Source organism: Heloderma suspectum, chromosome 15 (assembly GCF_057233095.1).
Source record: "Heloderma suspectum isolate Gila_16-S chromosome 15, 16-S_ref, whole genome shotgun sequence".
In the NCBI taxonomy this organism is placed as follows: Eukaryota; Metazoa; Chordata; class Lepidosauria; order Squamata; family Helodermatidae; genus Heloderma; species Heloderma suspectum.
The window spans coordinates 19,328,738-19,356,071 of NC_139472.1; the positions used below are offsets into that span (position 1 = coordinate 19,328,738).

Here is a 27,334-nt window from a genome sequence, read left to right on the forward strand (position 1 = left end):
GCTCTCCCGGAATGCGCTCCCAGCACCAACCTAGACATCATTTTGGGATCAGGTAGAACCGTTTTCATTTCCCCAGACTTCTTGATTATTTTATGTCACTTGGTGTTTGTTTTTAATTCTGCCAACTATTTCGATACTGCTCTTTTCTATTTTGGGGTTTCCCTGTCCCCAGTGCTTTAAAGTTTTTCTTTCACTCTGTTTGCTGGTCATTTCAACTTTTACCAGCTGCCCTGGGAACCTGTTGAAGGGTGGAGCACAAATCAAAATCAAGCACCTGTCCCCAGCGGAATGCGCACAGAGGGTGAATGCCAAGGGCCCATGCAAGTGGTTCTCCAGGCTCAAGCATGCTTCGGCCTGGCTTTCCTCAGCGTGGTGGCAGAACCTCACCCTGTCATGGCCACCCATTTGGATGGCTTTAAAAGGGGGTTGGACAAATTCCTGGAGGAAAAGGCCATCAACGGCTACTAGTCCTGATGGCTACGTGCTACCTCCAGGACCAGAGGCAGCGAGCCTATGTACACCAGTTGCTGGGGAACATGGGTGAGAGGGTTATGCTGTTGCACTCCTGTCCTGTTTGTGAGTTCCTGGTCAACAGCTGGTTGGCCACTGTGTGAACAGAAAGCTGGACTGGATGGACCCTTGGTCTGATCCAGCAGGGCTCTTCTTATTTCCTGTTCCACAGCAAGTTGCTTCCAAAGGGGAAAGGGGAGAGGGGAGAAGACATTCAAAAACAATTTCTGGTATTTAATATGTTTATTTCAGACCCAGGATTTATAATCCAATTTTCAGCTCACACAGTTTCCAAGATAGTGTTAAGAACAGTGTCGAGGAAAGAAAATGAAACAAAAGAATCTGTGGTTACAGGATAACAGGACTTACTGTTCAATTAAAAGCTTAGCTGAAGAAAGGTATTTCATTTAGTATCTAAAACAGGCTTCCTCCAGATGTGTTGTATTACAACTCCCACAATCCCCAGCCAGCACAGCTATGCTGGCTGAGATTTATGAGAGCTGCTGTCTAACACATCTGCACAATGGTGAAGGCGCTAGGTAGACCTTTCTGGAGAGAGGCACCACCACCGAGAAAGCCCTGTCTCTACCTGCCATCTGCTTTACTCCTGAAAATTCGGGGGGGGGGGCAGGGGGAGGCAGCTGGAGAAAACAATATTTATTCATTTCATTTATACCGTGCCTTTCTGCCAAAAATGTCACTCAAGGTGCCTAACAATAATAAAAGAGATGAAAAACAATCTTAATTAAAATGTAACATGAAAACAAATTAGAAACAACAACAAAGGAACTAAATAGCACCCAACCAATGTAAAACCCCCTTCCACAACAGACTAGTTTGCATGCCAAAGGCCTGCCTGGGTAAAAATATCTTTGCCTCCTGGACAAAGGACAACAGGGAGGGAGCCAGCCTAGCCTCCCTCTGCAGGGAATTCCAGAGCCTGGGAGCAGCCATCGAGAAGGCCCTGTCTTCTATCCCCACCAAACATGCCTCTGATGGTGGAGGGACTGAGAGAAGGACTTCCTCCAAGGATCTTAAAACCCGGGCAGGGTTGTATGGGAGAAGGCAGTCCATAATACTCAAGCAGGATTGTGGTAGGATGTGTGTTTAGGCATGTATCTGCTGTGCAAAGTTCAGTGGAGGCTGGTGGCTCCGATGCCAGTGGGGCAGGAAATCTGCTCTGGGTTTCAGTCAGAACTCTAAAGGAGCTATCCGAGGTGCTCCTTTAGCTGACTGACTGAAACCCGGGGCGGATTCTCTGCCTCACTGACACTGGAGCCACCAGGCTCCACTGGCAAACTTAAAAATCCCATTTGGCACACTCAAGCTCTTACCTACGCTAGCTGTGTGGATCCTGACCACAAGTCTCAAACGTCCCCCTAAACACTGGGGAAAAATGTCAGGGAAGGTGCACAGCTGCATGTCGTTGCTCTCTGCTGCTTCAAACAGAACCGCTGTGTGGGTTATACGGAGGGGGGTGCATGCTGAAGCGTTCAAACATTTTAAACAGAGAAGGAAATTCACTGCTCTCAGCGGCCTGGATGAGTCTTAGGGGGTGCTTCCTACTGAAAGGCTCCTCGCACTACAAAATCAGAATTGCAATGGACTTCCCACACATTTCCACCTTTTAGGTACATATATTCTGCTACGTTCTGTTCATGTCACTGGGATGGGATATAGCTGTGTGGGAAGGGAATGGACAATTCCACGCCCTCTTCTCCCTAATGGACTTGCAGGCTCTTCAGAGAGTCTGTGTTGTTTAAAAATAAAATAAGAAGTGGGTGTGGGAGGGGTCCCGCTTTTTATGCTGTTCCTGTTTCCCACCTTACCTGGCTTTGCTCAGTGCTTTGAATGGCTGTTTTCTCCCTGCCTGACTCCAATACTGAAAGTGAGCTGGGAGGGAGAAAACTCCAGTTTAAAACAGCCATTTTGTTTTGTTGTAAATCAAGCGAGGAGGCTTCCTGCTGAGCTTTCAGGGAGATGCTCCTGTCCAGCAGTATCTCCTACACAAGGAAGGGCAAAGCAGCTCCCTGCACCCTGGTTCAAAAATTGAGGAAGCACTTTCCTAGCAGTGAGAAGAGGCTCGGAGCAGAGCAGGGTCTGGTCCCCCTCAAAAACATTATCTCTCAGAGAAGGCTTGAGACAGGAGAATTCCCCGTATTTGCTGGAGGTGTTACCTCCTGCTGCCTGGCCCCAAAGCCGCCTCAAGTGATTATTTTAATAGTATTTGTGCAATTTTGTTCCATCAGAATTGAGCTATAACACATTTTTAAACAGCAAATTGCAAAAGTTAAATGGCCGATTTCAGTGCTGGGGTTGGAGACATCGTGTTCCGGGAGGAAAGGAATAAAGGAAGCAATTAATTAAGTGGCTGGCTATGCTGGTTTGGAGAGCCAGAAGCAAATGGCACCAAATGCATGCATACACTTAAATACAAGCAAATGAGTAACAAAGATTGCAGGCAAATGGCAAAACTCTTTTGGGGAGAAACAAGACAGAAGTGGTTCTGCAGCGGGAAATACACAGCCATCAATTAACAGAGTGGCATCTCCAACATGTCATTCACCTTCCCCAGGGACAACTTCTTCTGCCCTGCCTCCAATCCACCTTTTTCCTGTCCACACCTGCAATGAGATTGCACTGCTATTCTACTCGTTCCCTCCTCAACAGATTTACTGTGGTAAGAAAAAAGATGGATGCAGCACCGGGAAAACATGGGCTGATTACAAATGGGTAACGACATCATCTGGAACCCATCCCCCGCAGGAAAAGTAAATGAATCAGGGTGATTGCACAATAAAGCTTTGTCTGGAAGGGCCCAGGGTGTGCACAAAGGTACCTTAACACAGCAGTTGCTGCACTCTGGATGTACTCACCATATCATGGCTAGACGTATTTATTGTTCTCTGGGGTTTGAGCTCAGGGAAAAAAAAACCTTCTGGAAGTCAGCTTTTAAAAACTAGGTGTACACAGCACTGGTTGGCTATGGCTGTGATATTATGACTCCATCTCTCATCATCCCTACAATCCCTGGAGCAGTTTTACAACTTGTTTTTTAAAAATGAAAAATAAGGCACTGAATGAACCTTAACTTGAATAAATGTACACGGGGCACTTTGGAAATTGTTAAAAAGATGGCCGCCTGCATGGGGGTGGGGGTAGTAAAACTGACTATCAAATCAATGTTGGAACTGGTGGTAGGTACATGTGTCTTTTTCATAATAAAGTCAGGGGGAAGTCAGGCTCAACCTCCTGGAGGAAAAAGCACAATGACTGTTGTTTAGCTGCACGTTTGTATACACCAGGAAATGTAGCAAAACGTTCTTGGTAGCCTGGCAGAAGGATAAGGCCTCACCTGTTTGCAGAAATCACATCTCGTTAGCATGGGGCAATGTTTCCAGTAGTGGAGATCCAGTCCTTCCTCTGTGAAGGATTCATCTCTTTCACCACAGAAAATACAGAGGCTGGAGTGGATGAAGAAAAGTGAAGGCAGAGCTTAAGGCACAGGAACTGCAGGGGAGCGTGAAGCATCTGTCTGTCGTCTGCCTGCCTGTCTGCCTGCCTGTCATCTCTTTTTTCCTCTCTGTGTCATCTCTCTGTCTGTTTGTCAGGCTGTAGCTCAGTGGTAGAGCCCCTGCTCTGCATGGAGAAGGTCCCAGGTTCAATCCCCAGCATCTCCAGGTAGGGCCTGAAAAGTTCCTGCCTGAAACCTTGGAGAGCCATTGTTGCCAATCAGTGTTGATAATACTGGGCTAGATGGACCAAGGGTCTGACACAGTATAAGGCAGCTTTCTATGTTCCTATCTGTCTTCTGTCTGTCTTTACTTACTTACAGCATTTATATACTGCTCCGCATCTAAACAGATTCCAGAGCAGTGAACTGTAAAGTGATAAAAAGATAAAAGAAATAAAACACCATATTCAAAACTGTTTATTGCCTTTAGGAATGTAGAAAGCTGCCTTATACAGTGTCAGGCGCTTGGTCTGTCTAGCTCAGTATAGACTGAGCAGCAGCAGCCCTCCAGGGTTCCAGACAAGAGTCTTCCCCAGCACATCCTAGAAATTCTAAAGACTGAACCTAGGACCCTTTGCTTGCAAAGCACGTGCTCTACCCACTGATCTATGGAGTTCAAGCCATGTTATATTAAACTCCTACATCTTCACCTTTCTGACCCAAATCTCTCTTCCCACCACTAACCCTTGCAGAAAACACCTGCAGAGAGATAGACAGCAACAAATGCAAATTGTGGAAATTCACGCATCAGCAGTGAAAATGCACACATATAAATGACTTTTGCTTAATTTACTATTAAAACAGAATTTGAAGAGTTTGTGTTCGGGGTACAGAATGTAAGTGGACCTGGAGAGACATTCAGAAACAGAGTTTAATCCTGAAACAGTGAAGAGAGACAGAGAGTGTGTGTGTATGAAACACTGACACACCATTTTTAATTTCCAGCCAATTAATTCTATCTCGTTCTCTTTTTTTGGGTGGGTGGAGGGAACACCTGCTTTCTTTTAAGCACCTCTCAGTTGGTGGGCAGTTCTGACTTACTCAATACACTGTTTGTTTGTTCCCTGTGCTAACTAATCACTGGTAGCTTTCTTACTTACTTGTCAAGGTAATTTGCAACGGAGGAATGATCATCTGGAATTTCCGTTGTCGCAGGCTGTGGGGCTTTTTTGAAGGCTTCACCTTAAAAAAAAGGAAAGGAAAGGAAAAGAAAAGAAAGCCAGGCCATTAAACCACTACAAGAGCAGGAAAAGTTCATTCTTTTGTGGGGAGGGGAGAGCAGTGTGGGTTAGGATAGCTCTCATGGTACCGAGGAGATGACACATATTACAGCCACTCAAAATATTTTGTTGCTGGGCGAAATGCAACTCTTTCATCAAATTCATCCATTACTGTCCAAGGAGGAAGGGCATTACCAGCAGGCAATGGAATATATTACGTTAGAAGAGGAGGAGGTCAGGCTTTATTCAAAAAGGTGAAAAATGGACATGAAGCTGAGACCAGCAATGGCAACATTCGAAACTACTGGGAGAACATTTCGATCTGTCAGGAAGCTTTGCAGCTCACCTGAAAGGCGCCATTCTCCAACAAAGGAATTTCAAAGGGGGCGGGGGGTTCCAGTGTGAAACAGCTAACTGGACCTTACTGAGAAGTCTGTTTTGATCTATTTAAGTCTGAATTGAGAGGTGTTTTTTTTTTGTCCCACTGCAGGTGTTCATTTATTCAAGAAAGCTAGGGATGTTGCATTTTGACCAGTTCCTGCTGTTGTGAATGCTCGCTGAGTTTATCTTGTATAAATTTACGCTTTGCATAGAATTCTCACAGGCTGTTCTTTTTTGCATTTTGTGGCGATTTGGACCCAGCGTTTACTGCTTTCCATCTCTCTATACCTCTGCGTATGTGTATACATATGCATGCATACAACCTGCCCAGTGAGGATTAGATTGAATGCATCTGATGAAGTGGAATTTAATCTACGGAAGCTTGTGCCATAATAAATCTGTTCATCCTGAAGCTGCCACAAGATTCTTTGCTGCCGCTAGAGGCTGGGCACTCCCTGGCTTTGTCACTCAAGTGCTGGAGCCCTTTCGGAACAAAAACAAGGGACAAACATGAAGAAGAGCTTCTTCATTGCTCTGCCATTATTTCATTTTTTGAAGGACTGTAGCCACACATCTCCAGCATGGGGGCACTTTAATTACAACAAGTTATTGTAAAGCACGTAAGAAACTAGACGCTGAACAAAGCAAAATTATCCATCGATCAAAGTTTATTATACAGTCACAGACCCTGTAATGGCCCCAGGCCTGTAACCAAGTCACCTGTAGTTTTAGAGGGGCCTAGAGATCCATAATGCTTGGCTTAGGTTCATTATAAGTCCAATTCCCTTGCTAGTGGGCCTCTGAGCATGTGAGATGAATCAAAGGTCGACAGCACGGCCTCAGCACATTCCATGCTAACGAAGGCTAGTATCTTATCAAGACCTAGGATGTGCTTGAGAAGTGAGGCTCTGTTTATGCCGAGCTACAGGTGCGTGTGCTGGGAAAGTTTTGATTGTTTTCCCTCTGAACAAGCACTGTTAGTCTGTGCTGGGAAAGTTGCAGATGAACGCTAATTAACGCCTGCTGCTGTCATGCTGCTTCACTGCTAACATGTATGGTATAAGACCCATCTTGCCCCATGGCTCTGTGTTCAGAGAAGCTGTCTGATCCAACCACTGGATACGCCTGTGGCGCTGTAAGTACTCAACAAAGTCTCCTTGTAAGCAAACCTGGATCTGGGTTATCATTATCTCGGCACCTCCAAACCTTAGCAGCCCAAAGCCGGGGCATACAGACCCGTTCAACAAAGCAAAATTAAGAATCAGCAGAGTCCACCTGCAGGCTTTTAATCTAGCACATACAGACACAGGGAAGAGGAAAAACCAGAGAGGGCAGCATGGAGCTGGAAAGAGCCCAAGAAAATAGGCACATCTGGAGACATGTTAATAAAGAGAGGTAGAGACCGATCACATTGAATGGTTATATCTGCAGGAACACTGCCTGTGACTTAAACCTAAACAAAGATGATCAGGGGACTGGAAACAAAGCCCTATGAGGAGAGACTGAAAGAACTGGGCATGTTTAGCCTTGAGAAGAGAAGACGGAGGGGAGGTATGATAGCGCTCTTCAAGGACTTGAAAGGTTGTCACAGACAGGAAGGCCGGGATCTCTTCTTCATCATCCCAGCATGCAGGACACAGAATAATGGGCTCATGTGACAGGAAGCCAGATTCCGGCTGAACATCAGGAAAAACTTCCTGACTGTTAGAGCAAGATGACAATGGAACCAATTCCCTAGAGAGATGGTGGGCTCTCCCACGCTGGAAGCATTCAAGATGAAGCTGGACAGCCATCTGTCAGGGATGCTTTGACCTGGATTCCTGCATTGAGCAGGGGGTTGGACTCGATGGTCTTGTGGGCCCCCTCCAACCCTACTATTCTATGATTCTATGAAGCTGGACAGCCACCTGTCAGGGACGCTTTGACTTGGATTCCTGCATTGAGCTGCAGGTTGGACTCGACGGTCTTATAGGCCCCTTACAACCCCACTATTCTACAATTCTGTGACAGTCAGAACGGTTTTTGGGTTGGAGTTAACTCTCAATTTCAGGCTAATATACAAAGATGGCCTCATATGCAGGCAAGTACCAAATCTGACAAGTGTTCGGTGTCAAGCTGAAGAACAATTTGTTTGACTGAAGCTTCCTTTTTGTTCTTTCACTGTATTGTGTGAACTGCTATTAATCTGTTACTGTTATAACAGCAGGATAGAGTTTTAGTGCTCTGCGTATCTCCTTGTCTCGTTCCATCACAAACAGAAGCAGAATACAATTCCATACATTTTAAAAGTTGCTTATGTGAAGGCAGGGAAATTCCCCTTCTCTTGACGAACCTCAGTGAAGTATCTGGATGCTGCCCTTTTCTTAGTGCACACAACCCTGAGTACCCGCCCTGATAATTCTATGTTCCATCACCACAAATATTATTCACATGTTCTTTAGAAGCATATCATTTTTTTTTTTTAACCTACCTTGATTCTTGGGCTTCTGAAAATCACTCTCTTTCTCCTAAAAAGAAAGAAGAAGGAAAGAAATTAAAAACAAACTAATGCAATCAGAATCTCTAAATCTCTAATCTTCATTCAGCAGCTGAGGTTCAAAGGAAGACATCAGAGGCCTGGGCAACAGAATGCAATCAAAATGAAGTAGCCACAAAAGAAGCAGTTGAAACAGCTGCAGAAGCTCAACGTTTAACAGTTGGTGCATCTATCTGCAAAGACCATCACGATAAAAGACACAACCTCAGAAGCAGAAAGAACGTAAGAAGAGCCCTGCTGGATCAGAACAAAGGCCCATCTAATCCAGCATCCTGTTCACACAGTGGACAACCAGCTGCCCATGCGAAACCCACAAGCAGGACACGAATGCAACAGCACCCTCCTGTCCATGTTCCTCAGCAACTGGTATACATAAGCTTACTGCCTCTGGTACTGTAGGTACCACATAGCCATCAGGACTAGTAGCCCCTGCTTCAGTCCCTAGCATAGGTGTCCCCGAGCTTTTTGGGTCAGTGGGCACGTTTGGAATTTTGAGAGTGTTGTGGGCACTCTCACAAAATGGCTGCCATGGGGCACGGAGCTTGCCCATTTATAAAACGGCTCAGGTCAAGGCAGAGGGGAGAGCTGAACTCCGAAGCACAAAACTACTCTGTTGAACTCCAATAAATAGGACACCTTGCAGCATGCCAGCCCCCCAGTTAAAAAAGAAATCTTCAGAAATAAAATATAAACCAAGAGGGGAAAGGAGCCTGGGGGTGCCAACAGTGGCGTCTGTGGGCACACTGTCACCACGTTAGCGTTTCCATTCCAAAGGATCCCAGGTAACCAGGATTGCTGCTTGAGGCCACACAGAAGTGCTGTTTTTTCTGGATTAAAATGGGAGGCACAGTTTACAATTACGTACAAAAGGGTCCATATATTTTTTCTCAGTTGGCTCACAGAATCATAAAATGTTAGGGTTGGAATCATGTTGGATTCCCTGCTCAACGCAGGAATCTTGTCAGTCCAGCATCCCTGACAGATGGCCATCCAGCCTCTCCTTAACCGCTTCCAAGTGAAGGAGAGCCCACCACCTCTCCAGACTTTGTTCTGCTGGCAAACAGGTTTTACCATCATGAAGTTTCTACTAAATCTGCTTCCCTGCAATTTCCTATTCGTTCTATAGTCCTGCCTACTGGAGCAACAGAAAACATGCCTGCTCCATCTTCTACATGACAGTTTTTCAGATATATGAAGACAGCTGTCATGTCTCCTACACACACACACACACAAAGGAAGTTCACCCCCCCCCCCAGTTGACAAAACAGGCACCCTTGTCACAAGCTGATATGTCTTTCTGAGTCCCCAAGGCAGATGGGGAAGCTGTTCCTGGGCCAGAGGTTCTCCAAGCTGGTAACGCATATTTCCCCTTGAAGGGAGACTAAATTGGCTGCTCTTAGCACAAGCTTATATGGGTTTCTCTCTGTAAGTTCAATAGCTGACAGGTTACACACATGTAGGAGAAGCGGGGGGAGGCGGGCTCACCCGCTCACAGCTTCCAGCTTGGCAACCTGATTGCAAAGAAAGTCCTCTAGCATTCCAGAGAGACAGAGAGTGAGGGGAGAGGAAGCCTCCCAGCTCATGGGTGAGATTAGCTGTCCCTCTATGAGAAAAGGGTGAAGTAACCAGGCATATGCACAGTTGTTATGACACTGCACTTGCTATGAAGGTGCGCTTGCTTGATACCAATCAAAAGTATGTGACAGGCTCACTCTAGAAGCCCCCCCCCCCCCAAATCAAGGGGTCTACTTTTGTTAGCTAAAGCCTGCTAAAATCTATGACCTGTGTTAAACTACACAGGTCTCTATGCATTTAGGGACTCTGCGAAGTCCACATTTTCTGCTCACCAACCCACCCGCTACATCTAGACGTGCTCTAATTTATCGACGTCCATCTTAAAATGTGGCACTCAGAACTGGACACACTGCTCCACATGTTCACAGAGCGGTGGGCAGGTGTCCTCCTTGCAGCTGTGAAGTCAGCCAGTTAATACTGGCTCCTGGCATGCCAACCTTCTCTTTACCTAGTTGGTCAGGGCCCAGGGATGGGGCCTGCTTTCCGGGCAATAGGGATGCCTCAGGGATTCGCAGGCACTTGTCAGCAGCAACACAGGCTGCATCAGAGAATCCCAGTGCAGCTCTACTCCCTCCATCAAGGTGACGTCACTGCGCATATTGGCAGAGAGCCACAGGAACCAAAGCTGTGCAGGGTCTTCCAGTTCAGACAGACGCAGGGTGGTGGATGATGCGTCCAACATGGTGACTTGTGTTTTTCAAAACATGGTTTTCATGGTAAATTAGTGCACCCAACACTACAGACTGGAAATCACTGGAACAGACAATTCTGGACTAGATGGGCCAATGGTCTCACTCAGTAAATGGAAGCGTTCTGTTGTTCATTTGTGTGCACGGGGACTGCTTCAAACTTCTAAAGACCTTTGCAAGTGCAATGCAATACTTTTGGGAGAGAGGGAATATTATATTTCTCTTTCAAGCAGGGGACGTATGTGATTCTTTTTAAAAATGTACACTTTGAGTTAAGGCTGTAGATTCTGAAGGCCAACAGCATATAAACATGCACCAAGGCAAAACAATGTCAAGGAACCAAGATTCTGTCTTTCACCTGACCAAATCAGGGCTGGACAAAATACGATTTTTAATAGGAGAGTCGAACAGAGTATGACAAATGCATCATTTCTCATGGCACCTGCACAGTTATTTCTTTCAGCCTATGATCGTCTCTGGCCAAACAGCTTTCAGTGGTACCTGAAGGACTGTGAAACCAGTTTGACCAGACAGGACGGTGGTAGGAGTGTATATTCAGCTAGCAACGATAGCACTATTTTGAATAACAGACAGAGAGTGAGTCTAGAGATGCCCTCCCCAACCAGGTGCTCTCCATATCCCCAACCTGTGCCCCACATTCTGGCCGGGGGATGCTGGGAGTTGTAGTCCACACCAGTGGAAGGCACCAGGTTGGGGGAGGCTGGGCTGGTGACTTTTGCTCTATCTGTTGCCTGTAAGAACAAAGCTGGCAAAGAGCATTTAAAGCCCCAGGCCACCCTACGATAGATACCTTTGCAGCCTGAGCTTCCGTCTGCATCTCCTTCAGAGCGGCCAGCTGACCTTGCAACGCTTTGATTTCATCTTTCTTTTGTTTTTCAGCTTCTTCGGTAGCCATCTTTTTCTGTGCCTGTTAAAATACGCATACACATAACTGAAAGTCCTTGAGTCCTGGGCATGAGTCACAAACAGGGCTGACTTGCTTGCTTTCTGAAATCCCAGTGTCTGGGATATTGCCATGTGGCACAGAATGATGGCAGCTCGCATGATGACCAAAGTGTACACACTGAGCAAGCACAGGCAAAATGGCTGAACATGTCTGTCAAACAACTCGTATAATTTATTCAGTCGGAAAGCTGAAGCTGATGGTAACACTGCGTCTCATTAATTCATGAGACTCACTGCCACAAAATGTAGTGATAGCCGCTGTCTTAAACGGCTTTAAAAAGGGGATCTGACTAATTCATGGAGGCTAGGAGGCTATTCAGCCATGATAGAACATCCATGAACAGAGGCAGTATACCTCTTAATTCCTGGTGCTAGGGACAAACAGCAGAGAAGAAGGGCTGTTGCCTTCATGCCTTCCTTGTCAAGTTTCCTGGAAGCATCTGATTGGCTGCCAGAGCAGCAGAAGAAAGAGAGCAGGGCTATTCCATCGCCTCTGCTGAGACACCAGCTGCTTTTGGCTCCCCATAACTAGCAGAAGCCATTCCATCAGGCAACCTAAACCTAATTTTTGTGAACTGCCCAGAGAGCTTCGGCTATTGGGCGGTATAGAAATGAAATAAAAACAAAAACAAAAAACAGTTTCCATCCCAGCTGGTAACTTTAAGAACTCGTGCCCAAGGATACTTTTCTCTGTCCTCTTTCCCTCTCCCCTTTTCCTTGCATGTTGTATGTTTTAGGCTGTAAGCCTGAGGGCAAGGGCCATCTTATTAATGATGTTTGTAAGATGCTCTTGGAAGAGCAAGGTAAAAACAACACCAACCCTCTAAATACATAAATACTGTGAAAAGCAGGATGCTGAACTAGATGGAACTTTGGCTGTGTGGGCTCGACACATGCAAGCCCCTAATGTGCAGGCGTCCGAGACAGGATGATTCCGATGAGCTGACCATGCATAGCCTCAAACATCTGCACAAGGCTTAGATTTTCTTGGCTTTTTCAGTACCGGATCCCTACCAACCTGATCCTTAGAATGGGTGTTTAGGCTTCTCTGCTTTGTTCACCATGGGCCCCAATGGAACCACAGGACACCATTGCTTTAACACCCCATACTGACCCTGGTTTCAGCCTCTGTGAGCTTGCCATCTATTTTCGCAAACCCGTCGAAGAGCGTCTTGTACAGCACGTTCTTGCGTGTGTTGGTGTCGTCAGGTGGAAGGTAATCCAAGATGACGGCTCGGTGCTGCCGGTACATGTCCAAGATGATCCGGAGAGCCGTTTCCCGCACCTCATATACTCTGTGCTCCAGAGCTCCCGTGGCAAACTAAGTATGAAGAAAGATGCAATGGTTTTAAAGTGTGGCTTAAGAGGATGGCATTTGCTGTCCTGTAGCTCAGGCTGAGACAGCAAGCGGCCCAGGGTCAACGAATAAGCTTTGTAGCTGAGCAGGGATTCAAACTCAGGTCTCATTGGTTAACGTCCAGCATGACAACACACTGGCTCTCCACTGCTACTTAAGGCAGCCCCCTCCAATCTGGTGCCCTCCAAGTGCATTGGACTGCAACTCTCACAATCCCCAGCCAGCAGAATTGTAGGAGTTGTAGTCTAACACATCTGGATGGCGCCTGGTTGGAGAAGGCTTGCTTAGGGTCTGGGCCTGTTTAGAGGGCCTTTCTTTCTCAGCAGCCTTTCAACCTCCATGCATGGTGGAGTTCTCTGGGATACCAAACATCTGGAGATCTACCTTCTGCCCACCCCTTGCCCTAGACAATAGTCACGAGACAGAACGCTGCCTTGTGGAAGCGGCTTAGGAACTTTTGTGTTAGGCTAGAGTCCTGTCAAGGTGAAGGGTTCATTTTCCACCTTCTGGGGGAGACGTCCTGCCACCTGGCTGACGTCTTTGAATAAGAGAGAGACAGAGAACACGAGAAACAGAGAAACGACAGCAGCTCAGCTCCCTACCCGCATGACATTATCGACAGTGAAGCCGGTGTTATCCGTTCCTAGATCTCTCAGCAAGCGCTCCACCAGCTCCACCTGGCTCATGGCGAGATGCGTCGGGGCGTTTGGCTTTAGGGGCTGCACCAGGTGAGAAGGTATAATCGGAAGAGGCTTCACCTCATTACAAAGGGCCATTTCCTAGAGAGAGACACACCGCACACAGGTTCGTGGTTAAAGTGCGGCTCACAAAGGCACAGTTGGGAAATGCCCTCCTAGACCCGACAAGAGTCATCATCCATTGAAGGGTTTCATGTCAGACATACAACCTGAAGGGGAGCACTTTGCAGGGACATGGAAACCCATAGGTGCTCTAACACTGACATTTCACAGCTGAGGTCTTCAAACGGGGAGACCGCTCCCACCCCTGGCTCCAGCCCTACTTCCATCACATGCATCAGCCTCTCTGCGCAGGGGGAAGTCCCGTGTAACAGGCTGGGGCCATTCCCTTGGGCACGTATGGCAGCAGCCTCAAACACACGTATGACACAAGTCCCGAAGAGGAGTGAAAGCTGCCCATAAGACGGCATACTTGGAGCCCAGAGAGGGCAACAACAAGGCGGGAGGAGAGAAGAGCATAGACGAAAATTGTGACGAGACACACTCTCACATATGCACACCTTCACGTACACATCCCAGTCATAGTATTCACACGTAATGCTCATACGCACACACGCTTGTACACACCATTCACAAGGTGCCCTACACACTCAACTCATCCCAGAGTGCAGGACCCGGAACAATGGGCTAAAGTTACAGGAAGCTGGATTCCGGCTGAACATCAGGAGAAACTTCCTGACTGTTAGAGCCATACGACAATGGAACTGATTCCCTAGGGAGGTGGTGGGCTCTCGCAAGCTGGAGGCATTCAAGAAGAGGCTGGACAGCCATCTGTCAGGGATGCTCTGACTTGGATTCCTGCACTGAGCAGGGGTTGGACTCGATGGCCTCGTAGGCCCCTTCCAACCCTACTATTTTATGATTCTCTGAACTTTCAGGCTCACCATAAAATGGAGAGGCAATTTCTATTTTCCTTTCTTTTTTCTCTTTTTCCTGAATCAATTGTCTCACAATATCTCTGGGAGACTGTGAGCTCCCAGAGGAGGATAAGGCTACCAGTCCTGATGACTCTATGCTATCTCCAGTGTTGTAAGAACATAAGAAGAGCCCTGTTGGATCGGATCAAGGGTCCATCCAGTCCAGCATTCTGTTCACACAGTGGCCATCCAGCTCCCCACAGGAAACTCAGAAGCAGGACAGGAGGCAGTTTGCCTATGTACCCCAGTTGCTGGGGAACATGGGTGGGAGGGTGCTGTTGCACTCATGTCCCGCTTGTGGGTTTCCCATGGGCAGCGGGTCGGCCACTGTGTGAACAGAACGCTGGACTAGTCCAGCCTTCTCCAACTTGGTGCCTGCCCAATTTGTGGGACTTCAACTCCCAGCACCCTTAGCCAGCAATGGCCATGCTGGCTGAGGATTGTGGGAGTTGTAGTCCATCACATCTGGAGGGCCCCAGGTTGGGGAAAGCTGGACTAGATGGACCTAATCCAGCATTGCTCTCCTTGTGTGCTTATGAGCTCTAGTGTTAACTCTCCGTCCCTATAGGGAGCTTTGAGGGACCCCGTGGCTTGCATCCCCAGGTGTCCTCCTCCATCTCTTCTGTGAGCAAGGGCTTCGAGCTCCTAGGAGATTTGACTTCATTGGCTCCTGGTGGCACGCTGGAGCCATTCTCTCCTTTGGGGGCAGGAGCATCTCTGAGCTGAGGAGCAGCCTAAACCCCACAAAGCATCTCTGCACACAGCCTTACCTGGATGAAGTTGGCGGCTGCTACACGAAGGCGGGCAGAGGAATCCCCTGTCCTGGAGAGCAGGTTGGGGAAGGTCCTTTCCACACAGTGAGTGGTTTCCTGCTTCCCAAGCTTATGCTTGGGGATGTACTGCGTGATGATCATTTTTAGGAGCTTTAAGGAAGCTTGGAAAACCTACCATAAAAAACACACACACACACACAAGCAGCAGGCTTGTTAAATAAGTTTGCAGCGGTCCCAAACCAATGGTTTTGCTTTCGCAAACCAGCAGAAAGAAATCAGGATTGCCAAGCAGTAACGGGGAGCCAACTGAAGAGCCAACTCGACGTAGTTTAATCAAGAGGCAAGGAACCTCCCTGAGTTGTCATCTTTGAGTCCAAGGGAGGTGCTCGAGAAGGGAGCTTCAGGAATTGTGCTTCCTAGCGGCAACCAGGCTGGCCCCTCCCCAGACTCTTGCCACATGGGGGCACAACCCCTCTCCTGCTCAATGAGAGTTGCTCACTTGTATACAGACGAGGCACCCGCCCTGCTCAGATGCTGGCTTATTTCAAGAAACCATAGTTGAAACCAGCTTTCCCCAGCCTGGCGCCCTCCCGGGGTGTTGGACCACAACTCCCATCAGCCCCAGAAAGCATGCCCATTGGGGTGTGCTGGGAGTTGCAGTCCAACACCCCTGGAGGGTGTCAGGTTGGAGAAGGCTGGTTTACACTAACAGCAGAGAATTTGCACTTCTTGGACACAGCACTAAACAGCAAATAGTTAAAAGCAGGAAGTGGCTGTTTCTAGTCTCCTCCTATGAGGCTGTGCTGCAGGAGGAGAGGGAACGGGGGAGAGCCTTTACAAGCCACTGAAATTGGGGGTTAGTGGCTGCCACTGCTAAATACCCTCCAATTCTCAATTTAAAATATGGGATTATTGGGTGCTTTCATGGGAGTCGCAAAAAAAAAAGACAAGACGTTAGAGGCCCCCCCCCCCCCAATATTACTCACTGAAGAGACGATGTCTTTTATGGCTCTTACGATGAGAAAGATGGCACCCCGAAGCAGGTTCTTCAGGTCGTCCTTTGGCGTACTTGTGGAAATCTCCATCATCTTCTTATATATCGCGAGCAATGAGTCTTCGCGGTAGGACCACGTTTTGGAATAGGCTCCAGCAACCTGACCACAAAACAGAAATGCGAAGGAGCTGAAATAGCCCAAAGACCCCACATCTGTAAAAGAAAAAGCCAATGCCCCTCATTCCGTCACACCATAGTGTGACTGAGGGGGAAGACGCAGGGTGAGGTTAGGCAGGCCGGAGCAGGCTCAATTCTCAAGGGGCCCCGGGGACACCAGAGCCAGCAGATCGGTTCAGCCCCCAGGCAGAAGTGAACCCTTTACTTGCACTCCTTCCCTTTCTCCCAGAGTTCAGCTCTTTTGTCGCTCTGGCCCTTCTTTATATCTATGCTGGCCTCCTATCCATGCCCAGATCCTGCACAAACTTCTCATCCTTACCTTCAAAACCCTCCGAGGCCTTCCCCATCTCTCTTATATCCTGACACTTCCCATGCTGTGACCTATGGTTGTCCAGCTCCAACACCCTCACCTGTCCCAAGTTCCTACGCATCTGAAAGGACTCGGCCCTTTTTCCCTTCATGCCCCTTATGCCTGGAACTGCCTTCCAGAACGACTCTGTGCGACCACCTCCCTTATTTCCTTTCAGTCCTTCCTCAAAACTCACCTTTTCTGGGAAGTCTTTGGATCATCCCCCGAGTCCAGGGGTGGAGAACCTCTTTCTGACCAAGGGCCAAATTTCATTTCAGAGAAGCTCACAGAGGCCACAATCCAGAAGTTTGTGGGGCCGAAGGCAAAAGGAGTGCGGCCAAGGCCCCCCCACTGCCAATGCCAGCATCTTTTAGCTTACAGCTCTTCCTGCCAGTACCCAAGCCTTAGGAGAGGCATTTTAACCTTTCGGAATGGGGGAACAACTGTACAAAAGCCAGAAACCACCAAACAGTTGGGGGAAAGGGGGGGTGGCCTTCTGGGGGCCACCCCGAGGGCCAGATTTGAGCTTCTGGCCTGAGGTTCTGCACCCCTTCTCTAGTCCTTATTTCTTATTGCAACTAAGCCAAAGTACATGCAACTGAAATAATCACATATTCTTCACCTGCTTACCCAGGCCTCCATCCCCCCACCACATTCCTTGCCTGTTTCCTTGTGCCTATTTTACATTGCAAGCCCCCTGAGGAAGGGACCTGACAAACGTGTTCTTTGCAAAGTGCCATGTAAACAGGTGGTGCTAAATACATACATAAATAATATAAATTAACTCCAAAACATAACTGCATATGTGTGCATGTGTGAGAGTGAGAGAGGGGTGGGTGGGATAAAGCACTGGAGACTGCTGTGGTGAGGACAAACCCACTGCTCTCACCACAGGATAGGTGACACTGGACAGACCAGTGCTAAAGGAGAACCACGCAGGGGATGCAACAGGAAAGAATGGACACTTCACCCCCTTCCCCTGGAGTTTTCATCCTTTACAAGCTTCCTCAGCCTACCCTGCCTGGCATACTGGTGAGCTGTTAGCAAGTTAGGTATAAAACCAATGGCACACTTCTAACACTTTTTGCAGGAAAAAGTCAACGCAGCAGACGGACAAAACTGGAGTATTTTCTTCCAGGTGCCCAGGCAGCAGTGGAAGCAATAGATTCCCAGAAATCTTTAGAGCAGGGGACTGGGAAGGGCTCGGAGATCTGCCCTTGGGCAGAAGGGTTCTGCCACTGACACAATGTCACAAGTAGATCTGGCACCTGACATGGACCATCCTGCGATAGTCACAGGTGACGACCGTGTGCACGTCTGTTTCGCTGCCTTCGGTGGTCATTACTGGTGCTGCTGTTATCACCATATTAATTCTATCACACCCACATTGGCCATAAACCACTGAAGTCCCAGGGCAGCTTCTAGGTTTCAGGGCTAGAAGACGGAGCGGCCTACCTCAGCTGCTCTTCACCTGATCTGAGCTAAGAGCTCGCTGTGGACAAATATTCAAGAGTAGGGAAGGGCTTATGCACCAGTTCTGTATGTACGTGTCAAGAGCTACTGTGAGTGCATGCTGCTTCCCCACGCGTGTATGCCACACTGGTAGCAGGTAACATATTAGATAATTATATATCAGGTTGGCTCTAAAAGCCGCGAGCAATTAAAATCCCCACAAAGTGAAATGTCCCCTTCATGGATCACTGCCTTGTTTTGGCGAAGGGGCTTGCGTAAGTCAGTGAAGCCATAAGCTATGCCGTGCAGGGCCACCCAAGACAGACAGGTCATGGTGGAGAGTTCTGACAAAATGTGGTCCACTGGAGAAGGAAATGGCAACCCACTCCAGGATTCTTGCCAAGAAAACCCCACGGAACGTATCACAAGGCTAAAAGAGATGACGCTGGAAGATGAGCCCCTCAGGTCGGAAGGTGTCCAATATACTACTGGGGAAGAGCAGAGGGAATTTCCAAGTAGCACCAGAAAGAGTGAAGCGGCTGGGCCAAAGCCGAAAGGACACTCAGCTGTGGATGGGTCTGGTGGTGAAAAAAAAAATCCGATGCTATAAAGAACAATATTGTTTGGAAACCTGGAATGTAAGATCAATGAATCAAGGTAAGCTGGAGGTGGTCAAACATGAGATGGCAAGATTGAACATCGACATCTTGGGAATCAGTGAACTAAAATGGACAAGCATGGCTGAATTTTTTTTAGGTGAACATTACATCTACTACTGTGGGCAAGAATCCCTTAGAAGAAATGGAGTAGCACTCATAGTCAACAAAAGGGTGGGAAAAGCAGTATTGGGGTACAATCTCAAAAACGACAGAATGATCTCAGTACGAATCCAAGGCAAACCATTCAACATCACAGTAATTCAAGTCTATGCCCCAACCACTGAGGCCGAAGAAGCTGAGGTTGATCGGTTCTGTGAAGACCTACAACACCTTCTAGAACTAACACCCAAAAAAGATGTCCTCTTCAACATAGGGGATTGGAATGCTAAAGTAGGAAGTCCAGAAATCACCGGGATAACAGGCAAGCATGGCCTTGATGTACAAAATGAAGCAGGACAAAGGCTAATAGAGTTTTGCCAAGAGAACACGCTGATCACAGCAAATACTCTTTTCCAACAGCACAAGAGGCGACTCTACACATGGACATCACCACATGGTCAATATCGAAATCAGATTGATTATGTCCTTTGCAGCCAAAGATGGAGAAGCTCCATACAGTCAGTAAAAACAAGACTTGGAGCTGACTGTGGCTCAGATCATGAGCTGCTTCTTGCAAAATTTCGGCTTAAATTGAAGAACGCAGGGAAAACCACTAAACCATTCAGGTATGACCTCAATCATATCCCTTATGAATATACAGTGGAGGTGAGGAATAGATTTCAGGGATTACACCTGATAGACAGAGTACCTGAGGAACTATGGACGGAAGTCCGTAACACTTTTCAGGAGGCAGCAACGCAATCCATCTCAAAGAAAAAGAAATGCAAGAAAGCCAAGTGGCTGACTGATGAGGCTTTACAAGGAGCTGAGGAAAGAAGGGAAGCGAAAAGCAAGGGAGAAAGGGGAAGATATATCCAACTGAATGCAGAGTTCCAGAGAATAGCCAGGAGAGACAAGAAGGCCTTCTTAAATGAACAATGCAAAGAAATGGAGGAAAAGAATAGAATGGGAAAGACTAGAGATCTCTTCAAGAAAATCGGAGATCTCAAGGGAACGCTTTGTGCAAAGATGGGCATGATAAAGGACCTAACAGAAGCAGATGAGATTAAGAAGAGGTGGAAAGAATACACAGAAGCACTATACAGGAAAGATCTGAATGTCCCTGACAGCCATGACAGTGCGGTCACTGAACTTGACATCCTAGGGCGTGAAGTCAAGTGGGCCTTAGGAAGCATTACTAACAACAAAGCTAGCGGAGATGACAGTATTCCAGCGGAGCTATTTAAGATCCTAAAAGATGATGCTGTTAAAGCGCTGCACTCAATATGCCAACAAATTTGGAACACTCAACAGTGGCCACAAGACTGGAAAAGGTCAGTTTACATTCCAATTCCAAAGAAGGGCAATGCCAAAGAGTGTTCAAACTACCGTACAATTGCGCTCATTTCACGTGCCAGCAAGGTGATGCTCAAAATCCTACAAGCTAGGCTTCAGCAGTATGTGAACCGAGAACTACCGGAAGTACAAGGTGGGTTTCAAAGAGGCAGAGAAACTAGAGATCAAATTGCCAAAATTCGCTGGATCATGGAGAAAGCAAGAGAATTCCAGAAAAATGTCTATTTCTGCTTCACTGACTATGATAAAGCCTTTGATTGTGTGGATCACAACAAACTGTGGCAAATTCTGAAAGAGATGGGAGTACCAGACCACCTTACCTGTCTCCTGAGAAACCTGACGAGGGACAAGAAACAACAGTAAGAACCAGACATGGAACAACCAATTGGTTCAAAATTGGGAAAGGAGTACGACAAGGCTGCATATTGTCGCCCTGCTTATTTAATTTATATGCAGAGTACATCATGAGAAACGCCGGGTTGGATGAATCACAGGTCGGAATTAAGATTGCCGGGAGAATTATCAACAACCTCCGATATGCAGACGATACCACCCTAATGGCAGAAAGCGAAGAGGATCTCAAGAGCCTCTTGTTGAGGGTGAAAGAGGAGAGTGCAAAAGCTGGTTTGAAACTCAACATTCAAAAAACTAAGATCATGGCATTTGGCCCCATCACTTCCTGGCATATAGAAGGGGAAGAAATGGAAGCAGTGACAGATTTTATTTTCTTGGGCTCCAAGATCACCGCAGACGGTGACTGTAGCCATGAAATTAAAAGATGCTTGCTCCTTGGGAGGAAAGTTATGGCAAACCTAGACAGCATAGTAAGAAGCAGAGACATCACCTTGCCGACAAAGGTTCGTATAATCGAAGCTATGGTTTTCCCAGTAGCAACATATGGCTGTGAGAGCTGGACTATACGGAAGGCTGAGTGCCGAAGAATTGATGCCTTCGAACTGTGGTGCTGGAGAAGACTCTTACGAGTCCCCTGGACTGCAAGGAGGTCAAATCAGTCACTCCTAAAGGAAATCAACCCTGTCTGCTCATTGGAAGGACAGATACTGAAGCTGAAATATTTTGGCCACCTAATGCGAAGAGAAAACTCACTGGAAAAGACCCTGATGCTGGGAAAGACTGAAGGCAAAAGGAGAAGGGGACGGCAGAGGATGAGATGGCTAGATAGCATCATTGATGCAATGAATATGAACTTGAGCACGCTCCGGGAGAGAGCGCAGGACAGGAAGGCCTGGCGTGCTATGGTCCATGGGGTCACGAAGAGTCGGACACGACTTAACGACTGAACAACAACAAATAAACACTGATAACGCAATCAGTGGAGTTGGGGACCTGCTGATGGCAAAGGCGCAAGGCACAGAAGCCATTCTGTTGACCTACACATGGGTTTCATGCCTGCCGCTATACGGCAGAAGTGCAGAACCTCTTTTAGCCTGAGGGCCAAATCCTGTTTCTGAGATGCGCTCGAGGGTGGCACTGCAGTGACGGACAGGGCTGAAGCTAAGGGGGTGGTGGGCAAAAGGGGTGGGGCCAAAACACCAGCATACTTTCGCTTAAAGCTCTGACTGCCAGGAACTATGCTTTAGGGGAGGCATTCCAACCTTTAGAGGAATCCCAACCTTTTAGAATGGGGGAAAAATAGCACAAAAGACAGGAAACCACCCAACAATTGGGTTGCGGGGTGGGAGGGAAAGTAGGAACCACTTGGCAACATGGGGAAGGGGGCTTGGCCATCTGGGCAACCCCAGACTGCCAGACTGGGGCCCCAGGAGGGCTGGATTTGGCCCCCAGCCCTGAGGTTCCACACCCCCGCTGCACAGAAGAGCTTTTGGGGAGTGCAAAGCATCACCTTTGAAGTAACCCTCTGGCAGATGCTTCTCACCCAGCTGGCATCCAGAGACCCCTCCTGCACATGAACAGGGTCTCAGCCCCGATACTCTCTAGGTGCAAGATGCCTGCCCTGCTGCCGCTAAGCCAGGTTTCTCAGGTCTTTACCAGGCCTTCCCCAAACACGTCGATGGCCACACTGGCCTCCCTCAGCGCCTTCTCTGTCAATGGCTCCGGCTCTCCAACGACGCCACTTCTCGGCGTGTCGCCAGGGTCCTCCTCATTCATCTCGGGATCCAAGTAGCTGAAGCCTTCCTCCTGTTGCTTCCGAATGGTTGGGAGGGGCCTCTCATCATACGGCAAGAACTCAACCTGGTGGAGAAATGAGAGATTGACCACAGGAGCACTGCTGATGTCGCCCCGGGCTAACAGCACAGCCAGCCTGTGGATGTTCCAGAGGGCAGCACATCAGCGAGAGCAGGGAAGGAGATGAGCTCTGCCAAGCAGGGGAGCACAGCACTCATACAGAATCACAACCGTCTCCAACCTGCAAAGAGGAGAGACCGATGTGCCAGTCCTTGATTCAGCTGGACTTCACTCCCTTCCACCCCCAAGCACAGTAGCCCTGAACATCAAATGCCCTAGAGGGAAGGCCAAGAGAACACCTAGAGAGAGGACCCCATAGACACGTCTGTTCCTGGAAGAGCTGGGACTTGTTTTTTCTACTGCTCTCCCTCTGTCTATATTTAGAGGAACAATTTTTTCTCCCTGTGTGTCCCAGTCCAAAAATTCCATTCTTTGCCATATTCCCCTCTGGGCCATTTTTGTGGTTACTTTGTTTTTCTGAGAGCCCTTTAAAGGGATATAAAATGGACCCATGTAAACAACTCCTATGCACTGTTAGCCACCCTGAAATCTCAAGACAGGGAAGGCTGGATCTCAAAATAAAAGACTAAATATACCATGACAGCTGGAGTAGTGTAGGGCAGGCTTCCCTCAACCTGATGCCCCCCAGATGTATTGGGCTACAACCCCCATAGCTGGCCAGGAGATCATGGGATTTGCAGTCCAACACATCTGAAGGGGACCAGGTTGCGGGAGGCTGCCCTGAAATCTGAACTGGCTTGGCACATTCCCTTGATTCAACTTAGCATCATAGAAATCCCAGGATCAGGGGTTCCTCAGCCATAAGAAAAGAAAGGTTCCAAAGTTCACAGACAGAGAGCACTGTCAGTGTTAATATATAATCATCTTATATACATTTACAAGCGGACACAGCAATAAAATGTTGTGGCATATGCTGGGTTCTGGCCAGCCATGCCCTTAATGGTAACAAAGAGCCTGAGCACTTGAGAGTCATGCTGCTGTGAGCCAGAATCTAAAGAAAGTGGTAGAGAAGCTGGCTCATCTCTGCCATAGATAAAGGCTTTTGGGCGCAGGGGAGGGTGGGAGAATCTAGACGATCTTCCATTACCCTGCAGGAGGCAAACACCAAAGGCAGCTCCATTTCCCCCAACCCTCTTTTGCTTTGGACAGTGGTGGGGAAGGCGTCCAAGGGAAGGACGCACAGAAACTGGACATATTTCTCAACTGGCAAAGGCCACAACAACATAGCAGGAGTGAAGCTTATTCTTAGCTACTCTGCTCAAAAAGCACCAGAATTCTGCACCAAGGCTGGCTGTATATGACTTCTATACATGACGCAAACCTGGCGTATTTTCCTTCCATTTGCATCAGTTGCATCTAACATTCTAACTAGCTTGGACAGTTGTATTTTGAGTTATGGGGAGGGGCGTGGAGCTTTGCAGGATCCTAGGGCTCGACCCCGGCCTGTCCCCTCGAACTCTTGTGCACTCTCCGACTTCTGAGATTCCAGGAGGCTTTGCCTAAATGCTCTTGGCAACCATAAGGACTAGAAACTCACACTTTTTAAAAATGAAAATGAAAACTGGGATTCTCTGGAAGCTGAATTCTGCGCCTGACACCACATTCTGTGGAATCCCAGCACTTACCCAGGCAGTTACCAGATTTTTAGATTGTAAGCTTGTAGCTGGGGGCCTTGTTCATCATTTTTCTCAGCCTAATTGATTTCTACAAGCTTTGTAAATAATAAGAGAGATTGGAGATTCATTAGAAGCAAGAGGATAAAGGTTGGCCAAGTTTATTCCTGATCACCTGGAGGAGCTACAAAGTCCTCCTGCAAATAAGCCACCTCAAAGCATCCATGCATTCACACAGTCCCAGATCCATCCCCTAGGCAGAACTCCCTGTCGACAGCTTGTCTGCAGAACAGCTCTGGGACAACTAAATCACCCAAAGGACATGCTCACAGGGTGACTGGTAGAAGAGAAGCTGCGGGGAGCTTGTTTTTGCCTTTCCCTGCTGGAAAGAACACTTATAACCTTTGTAAACTGCACAGAGAGCTTTGGTTATGGGGCAGTATAGAAATGTAATAATGATGATGACGACGACATAAGAACTTTGAAATGAAGAGCTGGTGTCTGAGTTTCCTTTTTCTTCTTCTTTTCTTCCCCCTACCCCAACATCCTCCCTCCCAATCCCCTTTTCCCTTTATGTTGTGTCTTTTCGATTGTAAGCCAGAAGGCAAGGAACATCTCATTATTCATCTTTGTATATCACTGCGGGAGCCTTTTTTGGCTGAAGAGCAGGGTAAAAAATACTGTAAATAAACAGAGAAAAATGCAGTACAAGCTGCACACAGAAGTATGTTAACCTGCGGTATACAGGACAAACAAAACGTACGTTGATCTTTGGAAAAGCCTCAGCTGAGATGTGCGCCCCCTGGGCTGCGGGGGGAGAGGTGGGCTGAGTTGCGACGGGCTCAGGAGAAGAAGCTTCCGGCAGCTTTTCGGGAGGCAAAGGCTCGAGGGTTTCTGCTTTGGTTTTATCCCGCCGAGGAGAAAGCAGAGTCTTCTTTTGCTGAGGAGACGCAGCAGGATAAGCCAGCGGTTCGAGGGGCAAATCGGGAGGCCGTCGGATCTGAGTTTGGGAGAAGGGGAAAGCGGCATCAAGAGAGGTTTCCCCACACATTTAAGAAGTATCTAAATAAGTAATCTAAAGCCAAGCCAGGTAACACCTAAGCCACACTTATGCAAGCTGATGCTCTCCAGACGTGTTGGATGGCAGCTCTCATAACCCCCCATTATGGGAGTTACTGTCCAACACATCTGGAGGGACCAGGCTGGGGAAAGCTGACCTAAGCGTGAGTGGCCCAACAGGAGACAGTCCATTTCCAGACATCGACGACTGATTGCCAAAGGCTTGGGAGAACGCAGCGCTTTTCAACTGGTGCCCAAAGCTTAATAGTATAAATGCCCCTGGAGTATAGCTGGGGAAGGGATTCCAAAGTCTGGGGACCACAATAGGGAAGACCCAGCCTCTGGTAGCCACCCATCTCATCCTGAAAGGGTTCCCACTCCCAGGAGGGCTCTTGTCCCATCACTTTCCCAGCAGGACCATCCCAGAACTAGAGTGTGACCTCACTGCTGCCTAGTACATACAGGGTTCAAGCAGAATCGGGAAGTCCCGACTCCCCTCCCCAACCTCTGCCTGTGGAGATGTCCCCCAAAGGAGGCCACAGGTTCAGGAGAACCAAGCACCCCGACTGGTCCTGTGCCCCCCATCCAGACCCACTAAGAATGCCCCCAGCAGCAGAGGTGGTGGTGGTGTCTGAACAGAAGCCCCGAACCAAAGATGCAGAGCCCTCCTGGCAGCATCCTTGACCCTACTCACGAGGAGGAAGACAGACACCTTATGAATTCTGGATTAGGGCCCTGATGACATGCCAGGAAGGGGCGGGGCAGCAGAGCCAGCTAAACAGCTGCTCAGCTGGGGCCAGTTAGGGTGGAAGTAACACTTCTTCCTGCTGTGCTCCTTCCTGGACAGCTCCCCTGCTTGATCTCTGGTCTGCTGGACAGCTCCTTGGGTCTCTCTAGCAAGGTAGGGTTTGACACCATGTGGTGGGTGACAGGAACGAGAGAAGGGCCTCTCTTGGTGGTATTAACACTCAGGCACATATATGACTTGTAAGGACATGGACGTCACCCACCATCAGATCTGGGTCCAGGAGGCTGTGCAGTTCCAGCTGCTGGTACACTTTGAGGCGGTACTCTTCCATCTGCTGCTTCTTCTGCTTGGCGAGGTCATAGTCCTCCCTCTCGACCGCGCAGCGCTTCTCCACCTCGTAGCGGCCCAGCCGCTCGCCAACCTGAAACACGGGAGCTTAGAGGTCACCGCTGAAGCCGGGAGAGGAAACACCAGCTTCCCTTGAATGTCTCTATTCTGCAGTGGATGGAAGTTCTCCAGGAGTGGTAAAGAGACAAAGGAAGGTCCAGAACCTTCTTCCTCTGTTAGAGGAAGAGGGTGAGGTGTGAGGAGAGAGTGAGCTGTGAGGAGAGAGCTGAGAGGCACTTTTGCCCTTCCCCTCAGATAATCTCTTTGGCAGTTCTGGGCTCTCGTAAGAGTGAGCTCCATGAACAGAAACAATCTCCTCCTCTCCCAGCTAGTATTCTAACTCTTCTCTAGGGAGAAGAGGAGGAAAGAGCTCATCTTAAAGAGCCTAACAAAGGAAGGTTCTCGAACCACCACCTTTCTCCAGTCTGTTTCTATGTCTGAGGGGTCTGAAACTGCCAGCACAGAAGGTTGTGAAGCCCCATGGCCACTTCACCACTCCTGGATAAGCTCCACAGCTGAAGGGCAAGACCTCTTTCCTAAACAAGAGACAGTGATCTCAGGGGCTGAACGCCCCTCATTTCTTGCCTTGAACAGTACTTCCAAGAGCTTTCCCCACTTCCATAATAGGGCTTTTGTCCTTACAAAATGGTAGGCATACAGGTCTTGTGGTACCTTAAAGACTAATAGATTTATGATGGCAGAAGCTTTCCTATAGTAACAGAAATGGTAGAGAAACTTGAGAATTCCAGAGCCCATGAAAGGTTGTCACAAAGAGGAAGGCCAGGATCTCTTCTCGATCATCCCAGAATGCAGGACACGGAATAATGGGCTCAAGTGACAGGAATCCAGATTTTGGCTGAACATCAGGAAAAACTTCCTGACTGTTAGAGCAATACAACAATGGAACCCGTTACCTAGGGAGGTGGTGGGCTGTCCCACACTGGAGGCATTCAAGATGAGGCTGGACAGCCATCTGTCAGGGATGCTCTGACCTGGATTCCTGCATTGAGCAGGGG

The 27,334-nt window shown here is 48.1% G+C and overlaps 1 protein-coding gene across 6 annotated transcripts in view; it reads right to left on the reverse strand.

Moving 5' to 3' along the window:
* The window catches only part of CEP104 (centrosomal protein 104), a 48,124-nt gene that overhangs the window by 10,502 nt on the left and 10,288 nt on the right, over window positions 1-27,334 (reverse strand). For 4 of the 6 annotated variants that reach the window (XR_014786037.1, XM_084822104.1, XM_084822105.1 and 1 more), the window contains exons 8-18: window positions 26,194-26,352; window positions 24,888-25,124; window positions 22,293-22,496; window positions 16,183-16,350; window positions 15,194-15,367; window positions 13,351-13,527; window positions 12,506-12,712; window positions 11,237-11,353; window positions 8,096-8,132; window positions 5,125-5,206; window positions 3,866-3,974 (exon numbers count right to left, since the gene is read on the reverse strand). Coding sequence is in view for 5 of the 6 variants with exons in the window: in XM_084822104.1 (XP_084678230.1) it covers window positions 3,866-3,974; window positions 5,125-5,206; window positions 8,096-8,132; window positions 11,237-11,353; window positions 12,506-12,712; window positions 13,351-13,527; window positions 15,194-15,367; window positions 16,183-16,350; window positions 22,293-22,496; window positions 24,888-25,124; window positions 26,194-26,352 (1,671 nt within the window). In the remaining variant the exon portion in view is untranslated. Of the gene's footprint in view, window positions 1-739; window positions 3,763-3,865; window positions 3,975-5,124; window positions 5,207-8,095; window positions 8,133-11,236; window positions 11,354-12,505; window positions 12,713-13,350; window positions 13,528-15,193; window positions 15,368-16,182; window positions 16,351-22,292; window positions 22,497-24,887; window positions 25,125-26,193; window positions 26,353-27,334 lie in introns of those variants that run through there. The other 2 variants (XM_084822106.1, XM_084822107.1) reach the window with 2 other exon arrangements.